At 40.6% G+C, this 22,881-nt stretch overlaps 2 protein-coding genes across 2 annotated transcripts in view; one reads left to right on the top strand and one right to left on the bottom strand.

Moving 5' to 3' along the window:
* The window catches only part of CMC2 (C-X9-C motif containing 2), a 34,471-nt gene extending 26,653 nt beyond the window's left edge, over positions 1–7,818 (bottom strand). The window contains exon 1 of the mRNA XM_060253666.1: positions 7,549–7,818. The gene's annotated coding sequence lies outside the window, so the exon portion shown is untranslated. The remainder of the gene's footprint in view (positions 1–7,548) is intronic.
* On the top strand, positions 7,629–19,757 carry CENPN (centromere protein N). Its single transcript, XM_060253665.1, has 12 exons — positions 7,629–7,906; positions 8,492–8,588; positions 9,243–9,423; positions 10,344–10,389; positions 11,021–11,080; positions 12,017–12,093; positions 12,460–12,636; positions 13,348–13,449; positions 13,897–13,954; positions 14,380–14,492; positions 17,234–17,357; positions 19,091–19,757. Exons 3-12 carry the CDS (start codon positions 9,253–9,255, stop codon positions 19,204–19,206), a joined length of 1,044 nt encoding a protein of 347 aa, XP_060109648.1. The 5' UTR covers positions 7,629–7,906; positions 8,492–8,588; positions 9,243–9,252; the 3' UTR covers positions 19,207–19,757.
* Positions 19,758–22,881: the final 3,124 nt, after the last annotated feature.

The following is a 22,881-nucleotide window of genomic DNA, read 5'->3' as shown; positions in this document are numbered from 1 at the left end:
TTAGTACAAGATAGCTCAGTTTTTTAACCTCCAGCTCACACTTTTTTGGCTTAGCTCAGAAAAAAGGGCCCCAGAGCAAACTAAAATTTATGCAGTAGCTCACCACTTTAATGCCAGTAGCTCACAAAATAGAATTTTTGCTCAAAAGACTCCACAGTTTAGAGGGAGTGTAGTTTTGGGGAAATGCAGACAGATTTTAGGGCAGCCGAGCATTAATTTTATCTCCAAGAGTTATGCATTTTTTCCTAGCTGAATGCAGAGATAGCGTGTCTGTGTGCATTTATTCCTAGGTGAAACAGATAAGGGAGTGTGCATGTGTGTAATGTAAAAGGACTCCAGGTTACAACTTAAGTGTCATCCTTTTACAACTAAGACAGCCAGTCGAGTGCATAAGGACATGTATTTGTTTTGTTCATCTTGCTGGTTTAAATGACATCATTAGCTTGGAAATTTCCATAAGCAGCTTTGAGACCCTTTGGGAAGAAAGCATGCATAAACTGTTAATTTGCATTATTTGAGGAACAGCTGCACGTTGACTAGTGGCTTTTCCAGACTTGACTTAAGCCTTCCAGCATTTATCGCCCACTGACAAATGACATTCAAACAAAAATATTTGCAAGTGTCCACCAGGTGGTGCAGTAACAAAAAGCCCAGCAAGCAGAACCATCTCATGCTTTTTCTAGTAAGAATTAAATCATTACAGGATTAATTTGTTCAACCACAGCTTCTCTTGCATCCTTTATATGCATAATTATTTTTGTCAGTAGAACAAGACTTCCATGCAGATAAGTTATTGTGCACAGCCATCCCCTCAAAACTGAATTTTTGGTACAAGTCACAGCTTTGACAACCATTTCATTTGATGTAATTATCTGTACTTCTATGCAGATGTTTACAGAAATACATGTCTAAGTCTGCAGATATTTGCAGAACATACTGTAAACAACTGGGAGAACCGGGTTTGATTCTCCACTCCTCCACTTACAGCTGCTAGAATAGCCTTGGGTTAGCCAAAGCTCTCATAGAGATTGTCCTTGAAAGAGCAGCTGCTGTGAGAGCCCTCTCAGCCCCACCCACTTCACAGGGTGTCTGTTGTGAGAGGAGAAGATATAGGAGATTGTAAGCCACTCTGAGTCTCTGATTCAGAGAGAAGGGTGAGGTATAAGAGAGCCAGTTTGGTGCAGTGGTTTACAGACTCTTATCTGGGAGAACCAGGTTTGATTCTCCACTCCTCCAATTGCACCTGCTGGAGTGGCCTTGGGTCAGTCATAGCTTTCACAGGAGTTGTCCTTGAAAGGGCAGCTGCTGTAAAAAGCTCTCTCAGCCTCACCCACCTCACAGGGTGTCTGTTGTGGGGGGGAGGGGGAGGTAGAGAATATTGTGACCGCTCTGAGATTCAGAGTATAGTGTGGGATATAAATCCAATATCATCATCTTCTTCTTCTTCCTCTTCTTCTATAAATCTGCAGTCTTCTTTTTCTATAAGCGCTAAGTGTTCTACAGTAGCATGGCTTGGAAAGAGGACATTCCCACCCTACTGACAACTCAGGTATGTCACAGTATTAGAGTTTTAGCTGGTATAATCCTATTGAAATTTAGCATGGATTCAGTCCAAGCATTTTTGCCTCAACTGTGATATGAACTGAGCAACACAGAAGTTTTCCTTATTATTCAGCAGAAATGGTATAGCGGTTATATGAGGATGTGGGAGATCCAGGTTCAAATCCCCACTCTGCTATAGAAGCCTGCTAGGAGACCTTGGGCCAATCATAAACTCTCAGCCTACATGGGCCTTCCCTTGGGGTTGACCTGGTTCAGAATGAAACCACGCAGGTTCTGACAGGGACCCCTAGGATGGCACATGCACAACTGGTGCTACGCGAACTGTACTGGTTATCAGTGGAGTGCTGGTCCAAATTCAAGGTGTTTACCCTTTAAGACCATTTGCGGTCAGGGACCCACATACCTTCGGGACCGCTTGTCTCAATACCCCACCAGTAGAACATTACAATCAAGCACAAAAAATTTCCTGGTAGTCCCAGCCTGAGAGAGATCTGGTTGTCCTCAACCAGGACTAGGGCCTTCTCAGCCCTGACCCCTGCCTGGTGGAACTCCCTGCCAGAGAACATCCATGCCCTGCAGGATTTATTACCTTGTCACAGGGCCTGCAAAGTAGAGATGTTCCACCAGGCCTTTGGTTGAGGACAGCGATGGGACAATACATAATTTGGCACTCCCAGGATCCCCTATCCTTTATCTACCTTCAGAAATTGGAGAATGGTAATATTCCCCTTATGTGGCATCTGCATTGTTTTAAACTAGACACGGGATTAATTGTATTTTAACTGTATATTAATGTTATATAATTGACCCAGATGGTTTTATCCTGTTGCAAGCTACCCTGAGCCCTGTGTGCAGGGAAGAGTAGCCTAGAAACCCAAAGAATAAATAAATAAAATACAAATAACCAACCTTACAGGGTTGTCACGAGGATAAAACGGAGGAGAGAACAACATAATCTGCTTTGGGTCTCCACGGGGAGACAGATGGGGTATAAATTATGTAAATAATTGTGCCTTTTTAGTGAGCAGTTCAGGCAATATGAGCTCTGGAATGCTGGTCATGATGCTGTATGTAAACAACATTCCCAAAGAGAGAATGAAAGCTACCCTAGCGAAGAAATACCATTAAAACGGTCAAGTTACTGTACCCCAAAACAAGGAATCCTCATGAATCTCTTGAACAACATTTGAGCTACACGTTGCAATCCGAAGAGCGCTTTCCTAATAGTAAGCCCCAATAAACAGACTTGAGTAGGATTCTGAGTAGACCTGCTTAAGATTGCACTAATAGACCTCAACATGAGACCCCGTAGAGCCACTACTAAATAATGCTGACCTAGATGGACCAATAGTTCAATTCAATATAAAGCAGCTTCATGTTTCCTTGTGTGCGTACCTTTACTTACAATATAATCTTATGCTAAGTTACGCCAGTTATACCACTTGAAACCCACTGATTTCAGTGGGCTTAGACTGCAGGGATGCTGTACAGGATTAAACGTCTAGTTTTCTATGGTAAAAATAAACTGCATGTGACAGTTTCCTTTAAATTCTGACATTTGTATTCAAAGACTGCTTGCAGGACTAATAGCATCATCATTTATTCATACTTATTAACCAAAGGTTATTGCAGTCTTAATATAAAAAAATAAAAATGTAAAATAAAAATGTAAAAAATATAAACACATTACAGACATCAGCAAATAACGAGATCTGTAATAAAAATACTTTAAAATTCAGATTTCTTTCCCATAAGAGTTAAAACTAGTTCGAATTATAAGAATTTACCATCCGGTTAGACATAACTTCAGAGCTGAAGTTGCTTATCACCTATAGAGAGAAGCCATATAACTTACATAAGTGTGTGTGTGAGTGCCATGGCAGATGACTTATGGTGACCCTATAGGATGTTCATAAGTATACATAAGTTACATAAGTATTAGGACAAATATAAAAACTCAATTAAAAAAACCATTAACCATACTAATACGGTACTTTCACTGTAGCTAGTTTCAAAAGGTATAGAGGAAAAAGCATACAGTCATACCACTGCAAATAGATCAAGGTTTGAGAAAGCTGATTTCATTTAAGATAAATGATCTGCAAAAAATGGAGTCATCTGCTCCATTCCGCTTCCTCTTCCAGGAGTACAATTTATTTCAATTTCCATCCTACTTGTTCTTTGAACTTTGGGGTTGATAGATGTCTGGGAACTTACATTCAGGTGGGGGTTATTGATGTTTTTTTACTGAACAGGTAGCCATATAATTACAAAGCCTGCTTCTTGATACCAGTAGATAGGAGACAACAACTTCTGCTGGGTGGATGCCACTGTGCACACAAAACTCAATTGTGCATATAATAAAAGGGTATAATTTTACTAAGCCAATCAAAATCTCCTCAAAGTAGTGCTCAAACTTTAGGATAGCTGAATCAAAGTGGGATATGGGAGACCCAGGTTCAAATTTGCTGGATGACCTTGAGCCAGTCATACTGTAAACTTAACTACCTCACAGGGTTGTTGTGAGAATAAAATGGAGGAGAGGAGAACAATGTAAGCTGCTTTGAGTCCCCATTGTTGAGAAAGGCAAGGTATAAATTAAGCAAATACTTTGAAATTGTCAGAGGGTTTTAACAAAGGTATCATTCTATTGCCCTGAAATAAAAAAAAATTTAAGCAGCATGGTCAATCATATTTTTATAATGCCTCTCTATAGTCATCATTCATGCCATTGGTCTTTGTAGCCAGCCTTTTTCCACTTGAACAATAATATACCCAGTATTTACATATAAAAATGCTTTGTGCATTCAACAACACCTATATTCTCTCTCAGCCTCACAATCTAAGCCGTCCTCCACCTTCTCCTCTTCACGCATGTTAAATTCATTTACTCCACAAGAGTCTCTCTTGCAGAAGTTTTGGAAGAAAGATGTGTTAATAGACTGGTCATAACAGTTCCCTTTTTAAAATATGTGACAGAATGTTTAATCGCACAATGGATGCATCTGACCTTATACAATAGCTGCAATTTATACTCAGCAACATTGACTGCCTGGGAAAGCAATGATAGGAGAAGAGAACAGTGTACCACCACTTTATTACCATGATATATCATGTGTCATATTTCACAAGCTCAAAGAGCACATACATAACAAAGTAGAAACAAAACATAAGCTATTATAAGCTGGGGGAAAGGATATGTCTAGAATTCAGCAACACCAAGGTGGTATGGTGGTTAGAACACTGGATTAGGATCTTGGAGACCCAGGTTTGAAACCTCACTCTGCCACGGAAACTCACTGAGTGACCTTGGGAAAGTCACAATCTTTCTCAGCCTAACCTACCTCACAGGTTTGTTGTGAGGATAAACGGAGCTGAGGAAAATGATGTATGCCACTTGGGGTCACCACTGGCAGGAAAAGCAAGATACTTTTAAAAATTAAATTTTAAATGTCTAAGGCATTTTCAGCAGTGGCATGTTGCAAGTGCATGCATATACAGTCAAATACTTTACAACCAATCGTGGGGGGTCAGGAGTCAGACCAGAAACTAGATCAAGAATGAACCAATGGAATATTGAGCAAAGGCAACATCACTTAGGCTTGCTAATCCCCAGGTGGGGGCAGGGGATACCCTGGTTTGGAGGTCCTCCCCCCAGTTCAGAGTCATCATAACGTGGGAGGGGAGAGAGGGAAATGTCTGCTGGACACTCCATTATTCCCTATGGAGACTGATTCCCATAGGGTATAATGGAGAATTGATCTGCAGATATCTGGGACTGAGGGGAGGCTGTTTTTTGAGGTAGATGCACCAAGTTTTCAGCATAGCATCCAATGTCTCTTCCCAAAATACCCTCCAAGTTTCAAAACAATTGGACCTATGAGTCTCCAAAGAAGGTGCCCCTATCCTTTACTATTTCCAATGGAGGGAAGGCATTTCGCCAAGCCAATCGTGGGCACCTCAAAGAACCTTCTGTGGCAGCGTGCACACAACTTGCCTCAGAGCGGTCCCTTTAGATGTGATGACCAGAACTCCCTTTGGAGTTCAATTATGCTTGTCCAATTCCAATTCCAGAAACCTTTATTGGCATAACAATTATGCTTGTCACCACCCTGTTCCTGGCTCCACCCCAATGTCTCCTGGCTCCACCCCCAAAGTCCCCAGATATTTCTTGAATTGGACTTGGCAACCCTAACATCACTTCTTCTGTATTTTTTAAAAAACAAAGTAAAGAGTGAGTAAAGCAGAAAGAAGTAGAAAAAAGAAATAGTGATGGAACACAGAAGCAGAAATGGAGACATATATATTAAAAAGGCCGTTATACTAATAACACTTTCCCGGGACTAGTTCTCAGTGAACAAAATGGGACTTCCTCAGACTTCCTCCCTAAGTTGGTCTCAGCTAGCCTGTATCTGCTGCAACTGTTCTCACTCAAGCCCTTGCTAACAAATGAAAAGTGAGAATGATACAAACCGCTTTGGGTCTCCATTGAGGAGAAAAGCACAGTAGAATAAATAAGTGACAATGTAATGGGTTTTAAAAGATAAGCTGTCATCTATAGAGTGGCACTGATGGCTTCAGGGAATATCTGGCAATACTTCGGAGGTGTCAAACTCATTAGTTACAAGGGCCAGGTCTGACATAAATGTCACTTTATTGGGCCGGGCCATTTGTACCATAAAATATAATGCCAGGTATGGTAGATATAAACTTTATAAAGGACAAAGGCAAAGAGAATGAATGATATTAATGCTTTAAATCTTAACACTCTTTGCAGTATTTTGTTAAAGTATCTCCCTGACATCCACCCTACCACTTTCACTGTCCATTACTCATAACAGCTGGAACAGTATACATAATGCACAGCCTCTGACATCTAACAATAAAGGTAATGCCCAGTTGCTCATGGGTCAGTTAAGGGCCCTGGATGGGCCAGCTCTGATCCACATGTTCGACATTCTTGTCTTAGAGAATCTAAAACAGGAAGAACTTTAGAAAGCACTAACAATGGTTTAAAACATGCTTATTCGAATTGCCAGCTTTACAGACTCAAAGCCACTCAAAAAAAACCCCTCTACTTTTCCCTCAGCCCTAGAAACTTAAAATGTGCACCAAAGAGAAGATGGGGTGGGATGAAAAGCAATCTCTCAGAAGAAAAAATAAGACTTGACATACAATTTCAGCCAAGTTGATCTCGTTTATATAAAAAAAATCCCAACCTTCCCCTCCCCCCCTCAAACAACATAGATTTTCACTAGGCAGGAACCATCAGAGCCAGCATCTGCATGCTCTGAGGTTGGGTAGCTGCCAGGTCCCAACTGGCTTCTGGCAGAGTCCGCTGCTGACGACTCACGCATTTGCTAGCACTCTACTGGACTCCCCATCGTTACAGTTACTGCCCAATGGTAAGCAGTGGTGAGCATGTCCAGTGGGAGAGCTCACGAGCAGGCAAGGGATGGACAAGGCAACTGGGAGGGAGGCCGTATGCGGCAGCCTGGTGGTGAGAAGAAGAGGGGAACCTAGAGAACTGGCAACCCAGGGTCGCTCAAGATCTGAAACTGCCTCATGGTTAATAGGGACAACTGGATAATATAACACGGCTCACACACACAAAACTTGCAGTACCTTGCAGAATAAAGGATTTACAGTGCAATCCTATGCAGAATTACTCTAATCTATTCCCCGCTAAAATCAAGAGGACTAGAACCTATTTAATCAGATACCTGCAGCAAATATCCACTTAGCAGAAATATATAAGCATGTGCGTAGTTACAGAAGGAAAACATGAAAAGTGGGGCTTAAAGTCATTAAATGCAAAGAGGTAAAGTGTGGGACATTTCTACGTAAATCTCAAAACAGAAAATCAGCGCAGCGACCAGTACAATACTACGGAGAATTACTCCAGGCTAAACTCGATTATTTAAACGGGATCACGGTAACTCTTCATAAAATTGTACTAGCAAACACATAGCACTGAATACTTACCCAAACTTAAAAGCGATAACTTTCCCTACACCAGGACTTCTCAGGAACCAGAGGAAGGGCATAACCCGGAAACAAACTTCACTCAACCCCGGAAGTTTATCCAAATAATAAGTGGCGAGACAGAGTCGACGCCTATTGTTGAGGAGAGGGGAGGCTCGCGCTGCGCAAGCGCAAGCAACGACACTGGCGCAGCGATTGGTCGCTTGGAACTGGCGCTGTCATCGTCGATTGGTTGGTTCGAAACGGAGGAAATGGTTGGTTGCTCGAGACAGTTGGCGGGCGGTCCGAAGTGTTCTTGACATCGAGGGGAGGAAAATGGCCGAGGCATTGTGGCATAGCGGGGGATCTTTCCACTGAGGTAAGTTGGGTGGCCGCTGCCACGGAGGGGTCTTTGAGGTACGTACTATTGTCTTGGCGAACAGCTCGACGACCCCTTTACTCGTCAGTAAATCCCGGTGCGATCAATGGGGTGAACTGGCAGGGGCATGCCAAAAGTACACATCGACACTTCTATGTAAACTGCCTACAAAATTAATAGGGTGTGCATTCACAAAAGCAGTCGTTGATTGTGAATAACTTTGCAAACACATTCGCTAATAACTTAGGCTTATAACAATAGTGATTAACACACATTCTCACAATTTGGCATGTTACTGTTTTATTGGTTTCTCCCGCTCATGTTACCCAGATCAAAGGTTTGCTCAGTCTGTTAATTTTACTATTCAGTCATTGGATCTTAAATTTGTACCGTTTTGCATTCTAAACTACGGCCCACCGGCTATATGTAGCTCTGCTCACTGTACCTGATTCCTCGTCTGATTAGAGCACAGGAAAGCTTACATTCTGAATAAAACTTTGTTGGTCTTAAAGGTGTTGGTCTTATATATATCTGCCCGCTATTACGTGCGTGTTCCAGATGGCTACTCTCTCAATATTTTTCTAGAGATTGGAGATGTGAAACCTGAAGAAATCTCATCTATGTCTGATCAAGAAACAGCATTCGGCTGATTGTTATAAATAAATACTATAGCTTGACTGAGGTACGTGATGCTTTTGTAGAATTACACAAACAAAATAAAGAGAGGGGAGTGTTCCCAGGAAGCTTGCCAGCAAGCCATGATCCCTACTTTTATTTGATCTCTGGTGTTCAGAGGGAATAGGGATGCTGCCTTTATGCATTTAAAAAATCTATTTAGCTGTTAATTTTTTAAATCCTTTCTAAAAGCTATCTAAGCTAGTGGTCATCACTTAACCTTGTGTGACAGTGAATTCTGAAAGTTTGTATTATATGGCATAGTTGTCACTTTCTGATCAAAATCTACTGTAAGTTGGATGACCCTGAGCTTGTAAAATTACAGAAATGAAGTATAAAAAAACATGTTTCTCTCCACAACATTCATAGCTTAGTAACATCTGCAGTGTCTTCTGATCCTCCTATTTTTCTAACTTAATATCCTCATACGCTTTTATCTACTTTTATGGAATGGATGGGCCATTGGCCTGATCCAACATGGCTTCTCTTATGTAATAACTTTAGTTGCTCTTTTATACTGGTCTTTTTTTATATATGTTCTAGCTTTCTGATAACTGTTTGTAAGGGTAGGGCACCCCAAACTGTACACCATTCCAAATGTGGGTGCAGCATTTTTATAATGATACCGTAATTTGTGCTGTTTATGTTCAGTTCTTTGAAGTGCCTTCATTATGGATGAAATAGTAGCTGAATACATCAGGAGAACTGTCCTACGAATACCACGCTCAGAAATAGGGAAAATGCTGACTACGTGGGGGTTTCTCTCTGAGAACCAGCTTCAGTCTATAAACTTACATCAGACAAAGGAGAATGTGTCCCAAGAAGTAACTCAACTTTGTGAGGTGAGAACAAAACTTGGAAAAAGTTACATGAAAGAAGTTTGCTGCCAGCTATTCTGAGAACATTGCAAAATAGATTTTTTTTTTTAGATATCTTTTAAAACATTGATCATTTTATCTAATTCTGAACATGGCTAAAAATGCAGATAAGATATCCATATAATGATCCCTTGTCCATAGGAGGCCATGTTTTTGCAGACTTGGGAAAAGGCTTGCAGAAAAACACAAACTTGGGGGTTGGAGACCAGTAGGGAGTTCAGATTACCCTAAAATGCTCATTGAGATCTTGTGAGATTACGGTCACCACTGTGGGGTTGCCTAGTAACGAAGATACTAGAACCTTGGCCTGGGCAATCCAGGTGACAGATGGAACAAGAATGCAAAGCTGTAAATGGGACTAAGTATGGAAAAGGTAAGGAAGGCAGACTGAGGGTGTAGAAAATGGGGGACAAGACTGGGTGCGCCCTATTGGTGTTGAGATGGGTGGAGTGGAGCTTCTCTGTATCAAAGAATTCTGAAACTATGTAACTGGCCCTTACCCCTGTGAAAAGTTGCCCAGAAAAAAAAGTAGGGGCAGGGGACTTAGTATATTCTGAAACAGGGCTTGGAACTCAGAATTGCTCCTTGTGATGGAACCGGCCCGATTCTGCCTTCAGACCCGGTCACGTCAACTCCCTTTTGAGTTGCCAACTCCTGGAGGGAGCTTATCCTCCACGCTGCCACCACCTGTTCAATTTAGGGGTTCCTGACCAAGAGGAACAGGACTCCCAGTTCTTGCCAGTTCTGAGGCCTGGCCTCAAGGTCCTCTGCCAACCCAGCATCTGGTTATGACAGACCAAAGTCCTTCTTTGGGAGACCCCTGGAGGATTGGCTGTATAAACACCTTGATAAGACTTCATAAACTGTTTGTATTATCTTTTAAGGAAAATGGTGCAACAATCCAGCATGCAGCAAATCTAGACATCATTTGTAAGTAGGATGTTTTATGTTTTTTATGTTTTAAGTGATTATGTAGCTAATTTTTCTGATGACACAAAAAGAGGGGGAGAGACCCCTTAACAAGCTTGATCCATTACTTGTTACTTATAAATAAGAATCACTGACCTAACTGGGACTTACTTTCACGTCAGTGGAATGGATTCAGACCCCCCTCATGTCATTCCTCAGGGCCCCTTTCCCCCAGAAGCAGCATTTTGCAAAGATCAGTGGACCACAGTGGGATAGGAGAAGCAGGAAATTTCCATTCTGCCATTGGAAAATTTAGACTGGTTCCAACCCAGAGTACCTAGGATTTGAACTTTAGTAATTTGCATAATATACACCTTGCTTGTTAAACACAGATTTGATTGTCTGACCCAGAAGGTTTGAATTCAGCAGAACAGTACTTGTGTACATATTCATATTCCTGCCATTCAGAATAGACCTTGTGAAACAGTTACTAATAAATGCCCTGTTTACGTTGCTGGAAGTTGGTTTACTTCTCAACAATTAAATACCCTCAATTTCCTTAATTATATTGCCATTATAACAGCCTGAATATCCTGACTGTGTAAAAAACCCTTCGTTTCTGTACTAGTTATTGTCAAATATTTTTCCTCAGACAATTACACATATAGGGACAAAAAAAATTGGACTGTTTACAAGATGACCAGAGAAAGCGGTAAGTATTCACAATTGTCCAATTAAGAATTGGCTATTTGTATAGAGCTTAAAGATATTAAAATGTGTTTTAATTATTATAGCAGAGCAGGTTGCCACTACTTTGATGCTTCAGTTTCTTGCGGTGTGTCACCTCTTTTTGGTTGTAACAGACATCTTTTTGTGGAAAACGCTTTCCTCCAGCATCTCTGGTGCTAATAATAACTTATTCATAGACCTTCACATGTATTAACCTACAACCAGGTTTGAATCTGAAACCACTACAAGGACTTTGCAAAAATCGTCATTTTTTTCAGATTTCTTCTTTCCCCAGGAGTCATTTCTGACCTGGAAAAAGTTTATCCTTGAGATTACAGGATCCTCCTGGATTATTAGCTACATAGGTGGCTGCAATAAAGGAGTGAGTGAAAGTGCTCTCTTCTTCTATCTGCTTATACAAGATGCAGGAGGGAACAATTTTGTCTTATTCCCCTTCTGCACAGCATCTCCTTGACCTGTGTAGCTACTTCATACAGGTTCCACATTCTTATTAGGAATAAATGTTTCCAGAACTGGAAATTACTGGGGTGGGGGAGATCATCATTCAGCTTCTTCTGCCTACAGATCTTGGAATTCATTCCATTATACTAATCAATATGTATTGCGTAACATTCTCCATTTGCAGTATTCTGTAGGCTTGTTTTATCTTTGCAAGAGTTCACTAGAATCCATTGTGATGAGTATTTTACACAGCTTGCTGTGTAGACTTTTGGTTCTTCAGCATATAGTGTAGTGAGATGTCTCTAGGACCTCAAATTATTAATACTGGAACTATGTTAAGACTTATTGCTTTACTAATGGCTGAAATCAAGTATGGAGAACAGCTGCTATGAGTTCTGTAGCAAGACTGGTGTTTTGTGTGATGTGAAGTTTTTAATAGTTGTTTTGTTTTTGTCAGGTGATGAAAATGTCATTTTCGACTTGGTAGATTTCAAAAACAACTTTAAAACCAGCCTTCAGTTACTTCTGAAAAATGTAAGAACCAAGCTGAAATTCAAGTATGTTTAAAATTCTTAAAACACTGAGTTATTATTCAGCAATTAGAAATCACAAGTTTTTAAAAAGTGTTCTGCCTGCAGTGGTTTTTATATGGCAGTTGCTTTCTGTTATTTGGTGAGGCAGGAATTTGCCATCTTGAAAAAATAGATGTCAGATCATCCTATTAGAAAAGAGAGTCAGATATACCATAGGATGTGGTTTGTAGTGTACAGAATTTTGCTTTGTTGGAAAGTCTGTGTATAGTCCTCTATGCAGCTGTTACTTCAGTATATACTTATATATCTACACCTGTACTAAAATACGTAATTTTGCTTCTTTTTAATTGTTTTTTCCTTAAATCAGGTCACTATCACTTTTAAGAAATATGAAGACAATTCAGTGTGGATTCGAGTTGCATGGGGAACGCAGTTTAAAAAACCAAACCAGTACAAGCCAACCTACGTTGTTTACCATTCACAGACTCCTTATGTCTTTATTTCCCATTCCATATTTAGAACCTGCAGAGCTATGCTTTTCCAGGTAAGCATACTTCACCTTAAAGATCTAGTAATCTCATTTTCAAAATAATGTTGTGCATTGTATTTATCAATGAAAAAAGAGAGCACTGTGGTAGAAATCAGTGTTTGGTTACCTTGAAAAGTTATTAGCCTAGGCAGTTCTCTGATCTGAGAAATTAAATATTATTGAATACAGATCTGAGCTCGCAATTATCATGGGTGGGGGGGATTCCCACCCATCTACACTTTGGTCCCAGGCCCTGTGCAACTCAGGGGCTTTGCTGGGCTGCATGGCCACTGCTGGTAGACCCAGTGGGGCTCCAAGGCCGTGCTGCATGGCCACTGGGCCCAGAGAGGCTCTCTTCTTGCACTGCTGCCACTGAGCTCAGTGAAACGCCCCACTCCCACCAACAAATGCTAGAAGTAAGTATGTTCTCTGCATAAGCACGGAGAATGCTACTTACCTTTGGGAAAATTACTCCCCAATTATATTTTTAAAAAAGATTTCAGATCTTTTTGCAAACCTGGGGAGTCCCCCAAGATTGCTGAAAAACCTGTTTAGCATCCATGTGGCTCTGATCCGTGGCCACACATCGCTATTAGATATATAAAGTGCATTCTAAAAGGAAATGTTTCAAGATCAGTTACGTACTAGTATAAGTTCTTACAAGCTGTATTATTGTGTTGAAGAGTAGCAATGTGTGGTAAAAACTGTATCCATTTTCATTTTAAGGCCCTGTTGACTGCTACCAGTTACAGTGAAATCAATGAGATGGACCTCCGTAGCCGTTGTTTAGACTCCCTCAAAGATATTGTATTTAAACGGTGTAACCAGGTGAGCCACATCTTCGGTTTTCATTGTTTAGGCCTGGTTGTAAACTTCCCAAAAGGTGGGGAAGTTGTCTTCTTCCAAGAAATTGTGCTACAGTAGCACAGAACTAGACTGACAAGACAGATTTAGTACCCCCACCACCACACTGCTTTTCAGGGGTATTCCTTCTTTCTCAACAATGCAGCAATTTCATTTTCCATTTCTAGATGACAGGATAACAGTTTGGCAAAGATAGATTTGTAACTCAGGTTTGTTCTTCTGTTGAAGACTGGGCATTACAAGCTTCTGATGACTTTTAAAGATGAAATGCTTCAGGACATATCTTAAAAAAATACAGTGAAGTCTGGATGTTGCTTCTTACAATTATAAAAGAAATTATACTAATTTAAATACATGGCCTTTCTTTCTTTCTTTCTCTCTCTCTCTCTCTCTTTTCCCCCTGTTCCCCAGAATGTTCAGACTTTTAACCCACGACCTCTACAGGAAAGGAATAGTGCTTTGGAAGAAGGTATCTATGTTACTTTGCTATACAGAGCTTTAAGCCAAAACAGGGTTATTCACATGAAATCAGTTATTTTAAGCATGTATGCCTGATTCTGTAGCCATTACTGACTGTCACTCTGAAAAGGATACAGTTTGGTGTAGTGGTTAAGTGTGCGGACTCTTATCTGGGAGAACCGGGTTTGATTCCCCACTCCTCCACTTGCACCTGCTGGAATGGCCTTGGGTCAGCCATAGCTCTCACAGAGGTTGTCCTTGAAAGGGCAGCTGCTGTGAGAGCTCTCTCAGCCCCACCCACCTCACAGGGTGTCTGTTGCGGGGGAAGGAGATTGTAAGCCGCTCTGAGACTCTGATTCAGAGAGAAGGTTGGGGTATAAATCTGCAGTCTTCTTAATGTTTACATGAGAGTTTAAATAGTTCTGTGCTTTCTAGTGGATCCAAGGATAATTCAAGAAGATAAAAACAAAAAGGAGGCCATTTGGAGAATTAATGAAGAGGACTTTGGAAATGATCCCCAGCCAAAACTACAATATGCAAAATACAGGGTAAAAAATTACATGAATGCATATTTTTGCAATAGGACAAATGGTGGGATACAAGCATTATTAAAATAAATATTGCATGTGTGGTGGTAGAAAGTGCCATCAAGTCACAGCTGACTTATGGTGAATCCATAAGGCTTGTTTTCACATTAATGTGAGAAGGAAAACAACCTCTCACCCTTCCTTCATCCTTCCTCCATTTTCCTTCGAAATCATTCCCCCATAGCATTTATACCTTTTGTAAACAAAGGCCAACTTACAGATTGGCTACACCGTCCCCGCTTTTGACATTTTGATTACATTCGTTGGTCAAATAAACATCCCATGTCCCAACTTAGAAGCAAAAGATGAACTGATATCACCTGGGGTCTCTAATCAGAACCTCCATGTAGCATTTCTGCGGTTTTCCCTACTTCCCTGTTGTTCTCCAGTGTAGGCTCCCTGGCCCAATTCCAGAATGAGTAAGAGCAGAGCTTCTGCTCTAACCTTCTCCAAGAGATAGGCTCCCGGAGGTAGAAAAGATAGCTTACTCTCCACCAAAGGATGTTTACAGAACAAATGATGATAACAGGCTTTTGCTAAAGAAGATTCTTTCATATCTAGTATGCTTAGCAAAGATTTCTAATGGAAGCCATTGTCCTTTGTTCCCCAGACCATTCCAAGCCTAGAATAGAGAGAAATGGCACTATATACTTTAAGGCAAGTTATGCAAATATAATACTTTGAGTGTAATGGTAGTGATAACACTGTGAATATAATGTTAAGGCAAGTTAGTGCAAAAGAGTTCTATGATCAGGATTAGTGCAATTCTGTTTGGCACCCTGTCCATGTTCTAGAGCAATTCTGAATCTACATCCTGCACCAGGACGATGGACCTTGCTTAGCTTCCAAGATCTGATGAGACTGAACTAGGCCTTGGGCCATCTATGTCAGGGCAATGCACATATAGGAGATATGAAAGTCTAAACATATGCTCCAGAATTTGTATACAGAACACTGGATAACTTTCCATTCTTTCTGAAACCAGCCTGCAGTTATTTTTCATTATATATAGGAATTGTGGAATTCTGTTTAGCTGTTGGACCCTGGCCTTGGAATTAAAAATGTTTTCTGATGCTGCAACCCAAGTGTTAGGGACGCCAGGCTCCTACTTGGGGTCCCCTCAAAGATTTGGGGGGCTGGTACAAGCACACTGGTGTACAATGCCACTTCTGGTGATAACGAAAAGTGATGTCATGATGTGAGGGGATGCTCTAGGCTTTGGCAAAAAAATTGGTTAAATCAATTTCCCCCATTTTTTTTCCCTCTGGCCTTTGAGGTGCCAGTAGGCAAAAAGGGGATTTTACCAGAAAGTTTCCTTCCATGGTGCAGAGTGTTAAAGCTGCAGTACTGCAGTCCTAAGCTCTGCTCATGACCTGAGTTCGATCCCTGGCGAAAGTTGGGTTTTCAGGTACCCTCTCAAGGTTGGCTCAGCCTTCCATCCTTCCAAGGTCGGTAAAATTAGTACCCAGCTTGCTGGCGGAAAGTGTAGATGACTGGGGAAGGCAATGGCAAACCACCCCATAAAAGGTCTGCTGTGAAAACATTGTGAAAGCAACGTCACCCCAGAGTTGGAAACGACTGGTGCTTGCACAGGGGACCTTTCCTTTCCTTCCTCCCAAAAAGCCTACCCAAAGTAATGCTAAATTTGATATCATTCTTGCACTTCAATGCTGTTTTCACTACACTTGGTAATACTGCCTAAGCAAATTAGAATTTATACTTAGTTGCACCAACAATGAAATTCAAAATTACCACAGAAAGCTGTACTTTTTTTTAGTGTGCATGAAAAATCATGCATGTTAAGCATTTATAACTTTCTGCCACATGGGGGCACTCTTGAATTCTCTTTTCCTTCGCTCATTTTTATACCTGTGTTGAGTATGGTAACTGTCACTAGCAAATGAGGCTTAGAGATTATATAAATAAAAAATATATGTTCTGTGGAAATGAACTTTAAACACATTAGAAGATCATATATTAATCAAAATTATTTTTATGATTATTTTTATTTTTTTTAAAATGCTATACACAGCTTATTTCCAAGCACTAAAATTAAGCATAGGAGAAAAAAACGCCAAATGCTGGTTCTACGTCCTTCTCAGACTTACACTGTATGTTAAAGTGTAAAATCAAGCAAAAACTTCTGAAGCTGACTCAAAAGTTAGGGAGAGGAAAAAGTTTTGGTCATATTTTTCTTTATACTAGAATACAGATATATTGCTTTTCATTAGAACGAAATTTGAGTTCACTAAAGGGATCATCGACTCAGGAAAGCTTATACCCTGCATAATATTGCTGCTCTTTTAGGGGCTACTAGATTTGTATTTTGTTCTCCTGCTACAGACTAACAAGGCTACCCACCTGATAGTGATTGTAATTATTTACAACAGTTGTGTGTTGATTAATACCTAGAAGCCCCAGGTTCAGATTCACATTCTGTCTTGAAGCACTCTGGGTGACCTTATGCCAGTCACACATAATGACACAAATATCAAAATGACAATGCTTAGTGTGCATATAGATTTGCAGATCCCTTACATTAATTCCATGCTCCCCTAGGGATTTCCAACCCTGAGGCTGGGAAACACTGATTTAGCATATAACCATGTAATGCTAAAAAATAAGCATTTTTCAGATGTTTAGCTTTAATAGTGATGAAATATAAAGGCTATATCACAGTAATTGATTGCTTTGGCTTTCAGCTTGAGACAGTGTTCAAAAGTAAACCAGAACTGGGCATCTTGAACAACAAGGAACCATTTAGATGCTTGGTCACATTTTCTAGCCCTCATCTTTTAGAAACACTGAAGTCCCTTGCACCTGCTGGTAAGTGTGTTTCAGTGATGAGAAAGCCTGAAAAAACCCCACTTGTTCAAACACTGTATAGTTCTGTTTTACAAGGAGATTTGTATGAATAAGCAGCTTAAAGATAGTGGGTTGATTTCAATCCAGCCAGCTTTCCTACTTGTAAAAAAGGGGGAAAGGGTTCCCTTCGGTCATCTCAAAAAGGCTATGCTGTGGCTCATGGGACCTACATTGGCAAAAGCCATGTCAGATGGGAGCAGAGGAGATGGACTGAAAAAGCTGACCCAAACCTACCTGACAACTCATCAAGTTCAAGTACAGGTATTCCCTGTAAACTGAGTTAGTGTGAGCTAGCTCACAGTTTTAGAGTCTCTAGCACATTTTTGTCTTAGCTCAGGAAAGATTTCCCCAAAGCAAATTAATTTCTGCAGTAGCTCACAACTTTAATGCCAGTAGTTCACAAAGTACAATTTTTGCTCACAAGACTCCACACCTTAGAGGGAGTATTGCTCCCCACCCCAACTATTTTGAATCCTCATGTTTAGAAAGTAGTTTAAGGATTTAATATGAACATATGAAGCTGCCTTATACTGAATCAGACCCTTGGTCCATCAAAGTCAGTATTGTCTTCTCAGACTGGCAGCGGCTCTCCAGGGTCTCAAGCTGAGGTTTTTCACCTATTTGCCTGGACCCTTTTTTTTTGGAGATGCCAGGGATTGAACCTGGGACCTTCTGCTTCCCAAGCAGATGCTCTACCACTGAGACACCGTCCCTCCCGTAACATATAACAGCCACTGATCAGATAATTCACACGTCATATTGTAGTACCTTGGCCAGCAACTGAAACTTACAAGAAGTTGCATCCTCTGAGTAAAGCACTATTCTGCTCACTAGCCTGGGTTTTATCTTCCATATTGAAGGACACAGCTGAGGTGCATCAAAGATTTCTCAGAGCCTTTGCTGTGTGGAAAAGAAAATTAGTTCTTTTTACTTCTCTCAGATGGTAGAAAGCAGCAAGGTGCCTAGATGCATTGGGGGGGGGGGGCGGGGTTGGGTCCTAGACCAGGAGTGGTGGGGCAAGGAAATCAGAAGTCTTCAGAGGCCAACTTTGGCTCATGTGCTTCTGCAGTTGGCTGCTCCTATTCATGCTGTATCCTCACTTCGCTGAAAATTACACAAGGTACACTGGTAGCTTGAATTTTTTTTTAATTGGTCTTTTGTTATCGAGAGGGCTGGCCACACACACAGAGTGTATAGGTGCCCAGGAGGATCTGGAGTGATGGAGAGAACAATTTGGAGATCTTTTCTAAGCTCCTGGAGGCTTGAGCAGGCTGACCCTCCTTCCCCCACTTCCTTCCTTTCAAAAGTTGCTCAGCTCTTCCTGGATCATATTTAGTTCTTATCAGGCTAATTTAATTTAGACACTGTTTAGCATATACCTGGAGAGTTCCCCAAGTATGTGGAAGCCCCTTACCTTGTCTGTTAGTGGCCTGGTTTGTGAGTTTACTACTGGCTAGTTTACTACTAGATATAGTGAAAGAACTGTGATCAGCCAGTTGTTTTAAATAGTATTCAAATCTAGAATCCCAAATCAAAGTACAGGTGTATTTATGAGACCAGCAGTTAGGTTGGTCAGCAGGAGCAAAAACTAAGCCTGTTGTTTGTGTTTAGTATGCTTTGAGGACTATAAAGAATCATGCAAATCCTCTAAGTGATTTAGTATTGGTTATGATTGTGACTTCATTTTATTCTAGGTCTGGCAACTGCTCCTTCTTCACGTTTATTTACCTGTATTGTCCCAGATGCCAAGAACAGTTTTAAAATTACAGAGAAAAAAAGTGGATTTTCACATGGTCCTCCAGAACAATGACCTCCTTAAAATGGTTTGCGTAATTATTTTTTAAAACATAATTTATTTGTCCAGCTGACCCTCCATCATGTAAAAGCATAAGAAGTCACTTAATTTGTCAACTCAGGTTAATGTTCTCAGTGTTTTCTTTTCTAGCAAAATCTGCTTGCTAAACTACTCACATTTCTCCCCATCATAAAACATTCAATGAAGCCTAGAATCTATAAGTTCTCCACTAGCTCACATTAAGACAAAGTCATGTTTGCAGGCTCTAGCCTGCACATACTTTCTGTGCAGTGGGAATATTCTTTGGCTGTGTGATATAACAGAAAACCACCTTTTATGACCAGTCATATAGTAAATATTTTAGAAACATAACTACTCATTCCGCTATCAGCTTTAGAGTGTTGGCTTGCTGATGCAAAGAGCAACACCAGACAGTGCTTCCAACATGGTTTTATAATAATTTTAAATGTTTAAGGAATTTGTTTGTTATACCCGTTTTTCTCTTAATATGTTTGTCATAGAATTCCTGCTTAATGGTGCCTAGCTAATAAAGTATCTCTGATGTATCTAGTGTTTAACGCTTTTTTTATCCCTGAATATAATTGGTGTATGAGATGAGATATGTGAAAGGCATGTAAAACCTGGGCTGTGACCAATGTTACTAAAATACTAACCTTAATCAAGACACCAGGTGAAAGCATGCAGTTGACCCCATTTTAGCTGTTTTAAATATTGTGTGCACAAATAGTTTACAAGGTATGTGTTGGCAATATGACATAAAAATACCTGTCCCTGCTCTAGATCAAGCTTTTTATTACAAACCTTTAAAGCGAAAGCAATAAGTTTATAAAAAGTAAAGGCTGATACCATTGAATATGTAAACTGTTCAAAAACTGTCTGGTGTACAAAGAGAAAAAAGAAGATCCTGCACGGGGCAGCAAGAAGGCAATTAGATAGGATAGTGAGGTCAGCCCTTTCTCTTCAGTTAAGTGTCATTCCTTGTCTGTCTCCAGAATGCGGCTCTTAGGGCAAATTTCCCCTTTTTCTCAGGAACGCCACCCTCAGTCTTTCTCAGCTAGAGAACCTCTCTCTGCCTCCTCTTTCCTATGAATCATGTTAATCCCTAAATTATCTACTCTTTAATCAGATTGTGCACCGTTGCTGTGTTAATTACTTTGCCAGCATAAATCAAGTAATGTAACATTTGCTGAATGTATGCCTGTTTTTAGATTTTTCACCTTCTTGTACACTACCTGCGTAATCGTGTGAAAGTAAGCTCCATTAAAGTCTGAAAGTTGCTCTGAAATGAATTCACATATGAACAGACTACAGAAAGAGAGGGAAATGTTTAGGCTCTTAGTTAAAACATACGAGCTTTCCACTAAATTACACTGATTTTAGCATTTTTGTTCTGTTATACATTTTGAAATTTGTAACTGCATTATAGCCATCCTTTGCACTGGGAGTTGCCATTGATCTGCAGTCTCCTTTTTGGGCAGAGAATGTTGCAAGGAATAAAATTGTTTTGGCAAATTTGTTGATGCTTTTGAGTCTAAGCATAAATAAAAGCTTTTTGTGAGTCTATTTTGCACCTCAATGTGACCTTTACCAGGGCTTTTTTTGAGCAGGAACAGTTCCGGCTAGCTTGGTGCAAGGGGGTGTGGCCTAATATGAAATAAGTTCTTGCTGGGCTTCCACCAAAAAAGCCCTGTATGAAGCAATGGTGATGTCAGGAGGTGTGATCTAACATGCAAATGAGTTCCTGCTTTAACAAAGTTCCTTACTTTAACAAAGGCTGATATTTGTATAATCCTTCTCAACTGAACAAAGAGAAAATTAGTTAATCCATACTGTACTTTTCGTGCCTCCATCATGTATAATAGCAGCACTTGACCCTTGTAATTTTCAAACATAGGGAAATACAACCATTACTCCCCCACAACTGTTTAGTTTAGCCTTCAGCCCTTCCCCACATTCAGGTGCTTAAAGTGATATATGTGGTCTTCTCTACTTTCATTCTCAACTTGCTTTTTAAATAACACTGCAGAGTAGATTATGACTGGCCCACATAGGTCGCATTCGTTGGTATATGAAACCAGCACTCCTTAGCGTATCACGTGTTCAACTGTAACTTCTAGCAAGGCAACTTCTTTGCACTGGTAGCACAAAAATAGTTTTGTGAAACACTAGAGATTGAACTGCTGGAAAGGAAGCTAAATCTCTTTTGCATAAAAATATAAAAAATTTTGCCTAGTCAGTGCATTCAGCTAACCATGCACAATAAGACTATGAAATAGACTCACAGCTTTAGTATGATATTCTCAGAAAAATTATCTCAAACTTCTGTAAATGAATTTCTCTGTGCAATTCAACATTGCAGCTTTTTTGGGCACAGGCTTGAACCATTTTATTAGCTAGTGCATTCTCCTCCGACATGAAACTTACAAGCTGATTTTGAGCCGGTAATTCTCAGCCTTATTTTCAGTAGAACATTATCATAAGGATAAAATGAATGGGAAAACCATGGCCCTTGTCCTGAGTGTTTGAATGAAGGACTGATTGAGATACACAGCTTCCTTCTGAATGGAAAATTAGTTCTATTCTCTCTCTTCCTTCTCAGTGGTTTTTTTTTAATTATTCCTCTTGCCCCTGCATTTGGGCCTCCTCTATGTGTGTTTGTGGCTCCGACTCTTGGGGTGGCCATTTTGTGGTTGCACTCATCATCCCATGTCTGAAATCCAGAGGAGCTGGCAGACTCAGAAACATTGGAGACCCCTGCTTTAGGATATTACCGAAGGAAGAGTAAATATGCACTATGCAAGCACTTTTTAGGTTCTTCCCCTTTAAATGCAGCAGGGGGGGGATTGCTGTTTGTTAGGGCTGCCAATTCCCAGATGGGGGCAGGGGATCCCCCAGTTTGGAGGCCCTCCCCCCACTTCAGGGCTGTCAGAAAGCGGGGCAGGGAATGTCTGCTGGGCATTCCATTATTCCCTATGATGACTGATTCCCATAGGGAATCCACAGTGGAGCAACACAAATGGGACTACCATGAAGCCCAGTAAGCCAAGCCAGAGCTACCCAAATATGCAGCCTGTAAAGCTTCCCAGAATCTTCTGCAATACACAAGCATTCTTGAAGGAGATATGCTGGAGTTTCTTGGCAGACAAGAAAATAAGGAAACGATTCCCTGATGCTAGAAAGTCTGAAAATGAGTTTAAAAAGTGGAGAAAGTGCAAGTACCGGTTGGATCACCAAGATACCTTTTGCACATATGCTTTTACTGTACAACCTTCAATTACCCTGAGGAACACCCCAAACATACTGATGATAAGATAGTCAGGCAGATGCTGTAGGCACTGACATCTAGGGTGGTGCTGCTACAATTAATTGCATCTTTGGTTAAGGAAGTAACAGTTAAATGGGGGGAAGAAGGCAGTCCCATGATGCTGTGGCAACTCACCTCTGCTGCGCAGGACTGCTCAGCTCGACGATGGCATGCAGCTGACTGTTCAGGAACTGCTGAAGTGCCTTCCTATATTCACTATGCTTGTGATGCACCCATACAAAAACGTTAACCTTTTAAAATGCAGAGAGTTTCAGAATTTTTAAGAGGTCCAACAATCAAATGCAAGGTATGAGCACAATTAGTAAGACTCTTTAAAACACCCACAAAGTAATAATTTTAACCCA

This window comes from Heteronotia binoei, chromosome 14, assembly GCF_032191835.1.
Source record: "Heteronotia binoei isolate CCM8104 ecotype False Entrance Well chromosome 14, APGP_CSIRO_Hbin_v1, whole genome shotgun sequence".
Taxonomy (NCBI): Eukaryota; Metazoa; Chordata; class Lepidosauria; order Squamata; family Gekkonidae; genus Heteronotia; species Heteronotia binoei.
Note: the sequence above shows the minus strand (reverse complement) of the source record. Positions and strands in the feature narration are given on the sequence as shown.

What these genes read in the sequence shown, in the direction of transcription:
- CENPN (XM_060253665.1), top strand. Translation starts at nt 9,253, where the DNA reads ATGGATGAAATAGTAGCTGAATACATCAGGAGAACTGTCCTACGAATA. An exon ending in AAGTAACTCAACTTTGTGAG is followed by an intron (nt 9,424 to 10,343) that starts GTGAGAACAAAA and finishes TTATCTTTTAAG; the next exon opens with GAAAATGGTGCAACAATCCA. An exon ending in GCAGAGCTATGCTTTTCCAG is followed by an intron (nt 12,637 to 13,347) that starts GTAAGCATACTT and finishes TTTCATTTTAAG; the next exon opens with GCCCTGTTGACTGCTACCAG.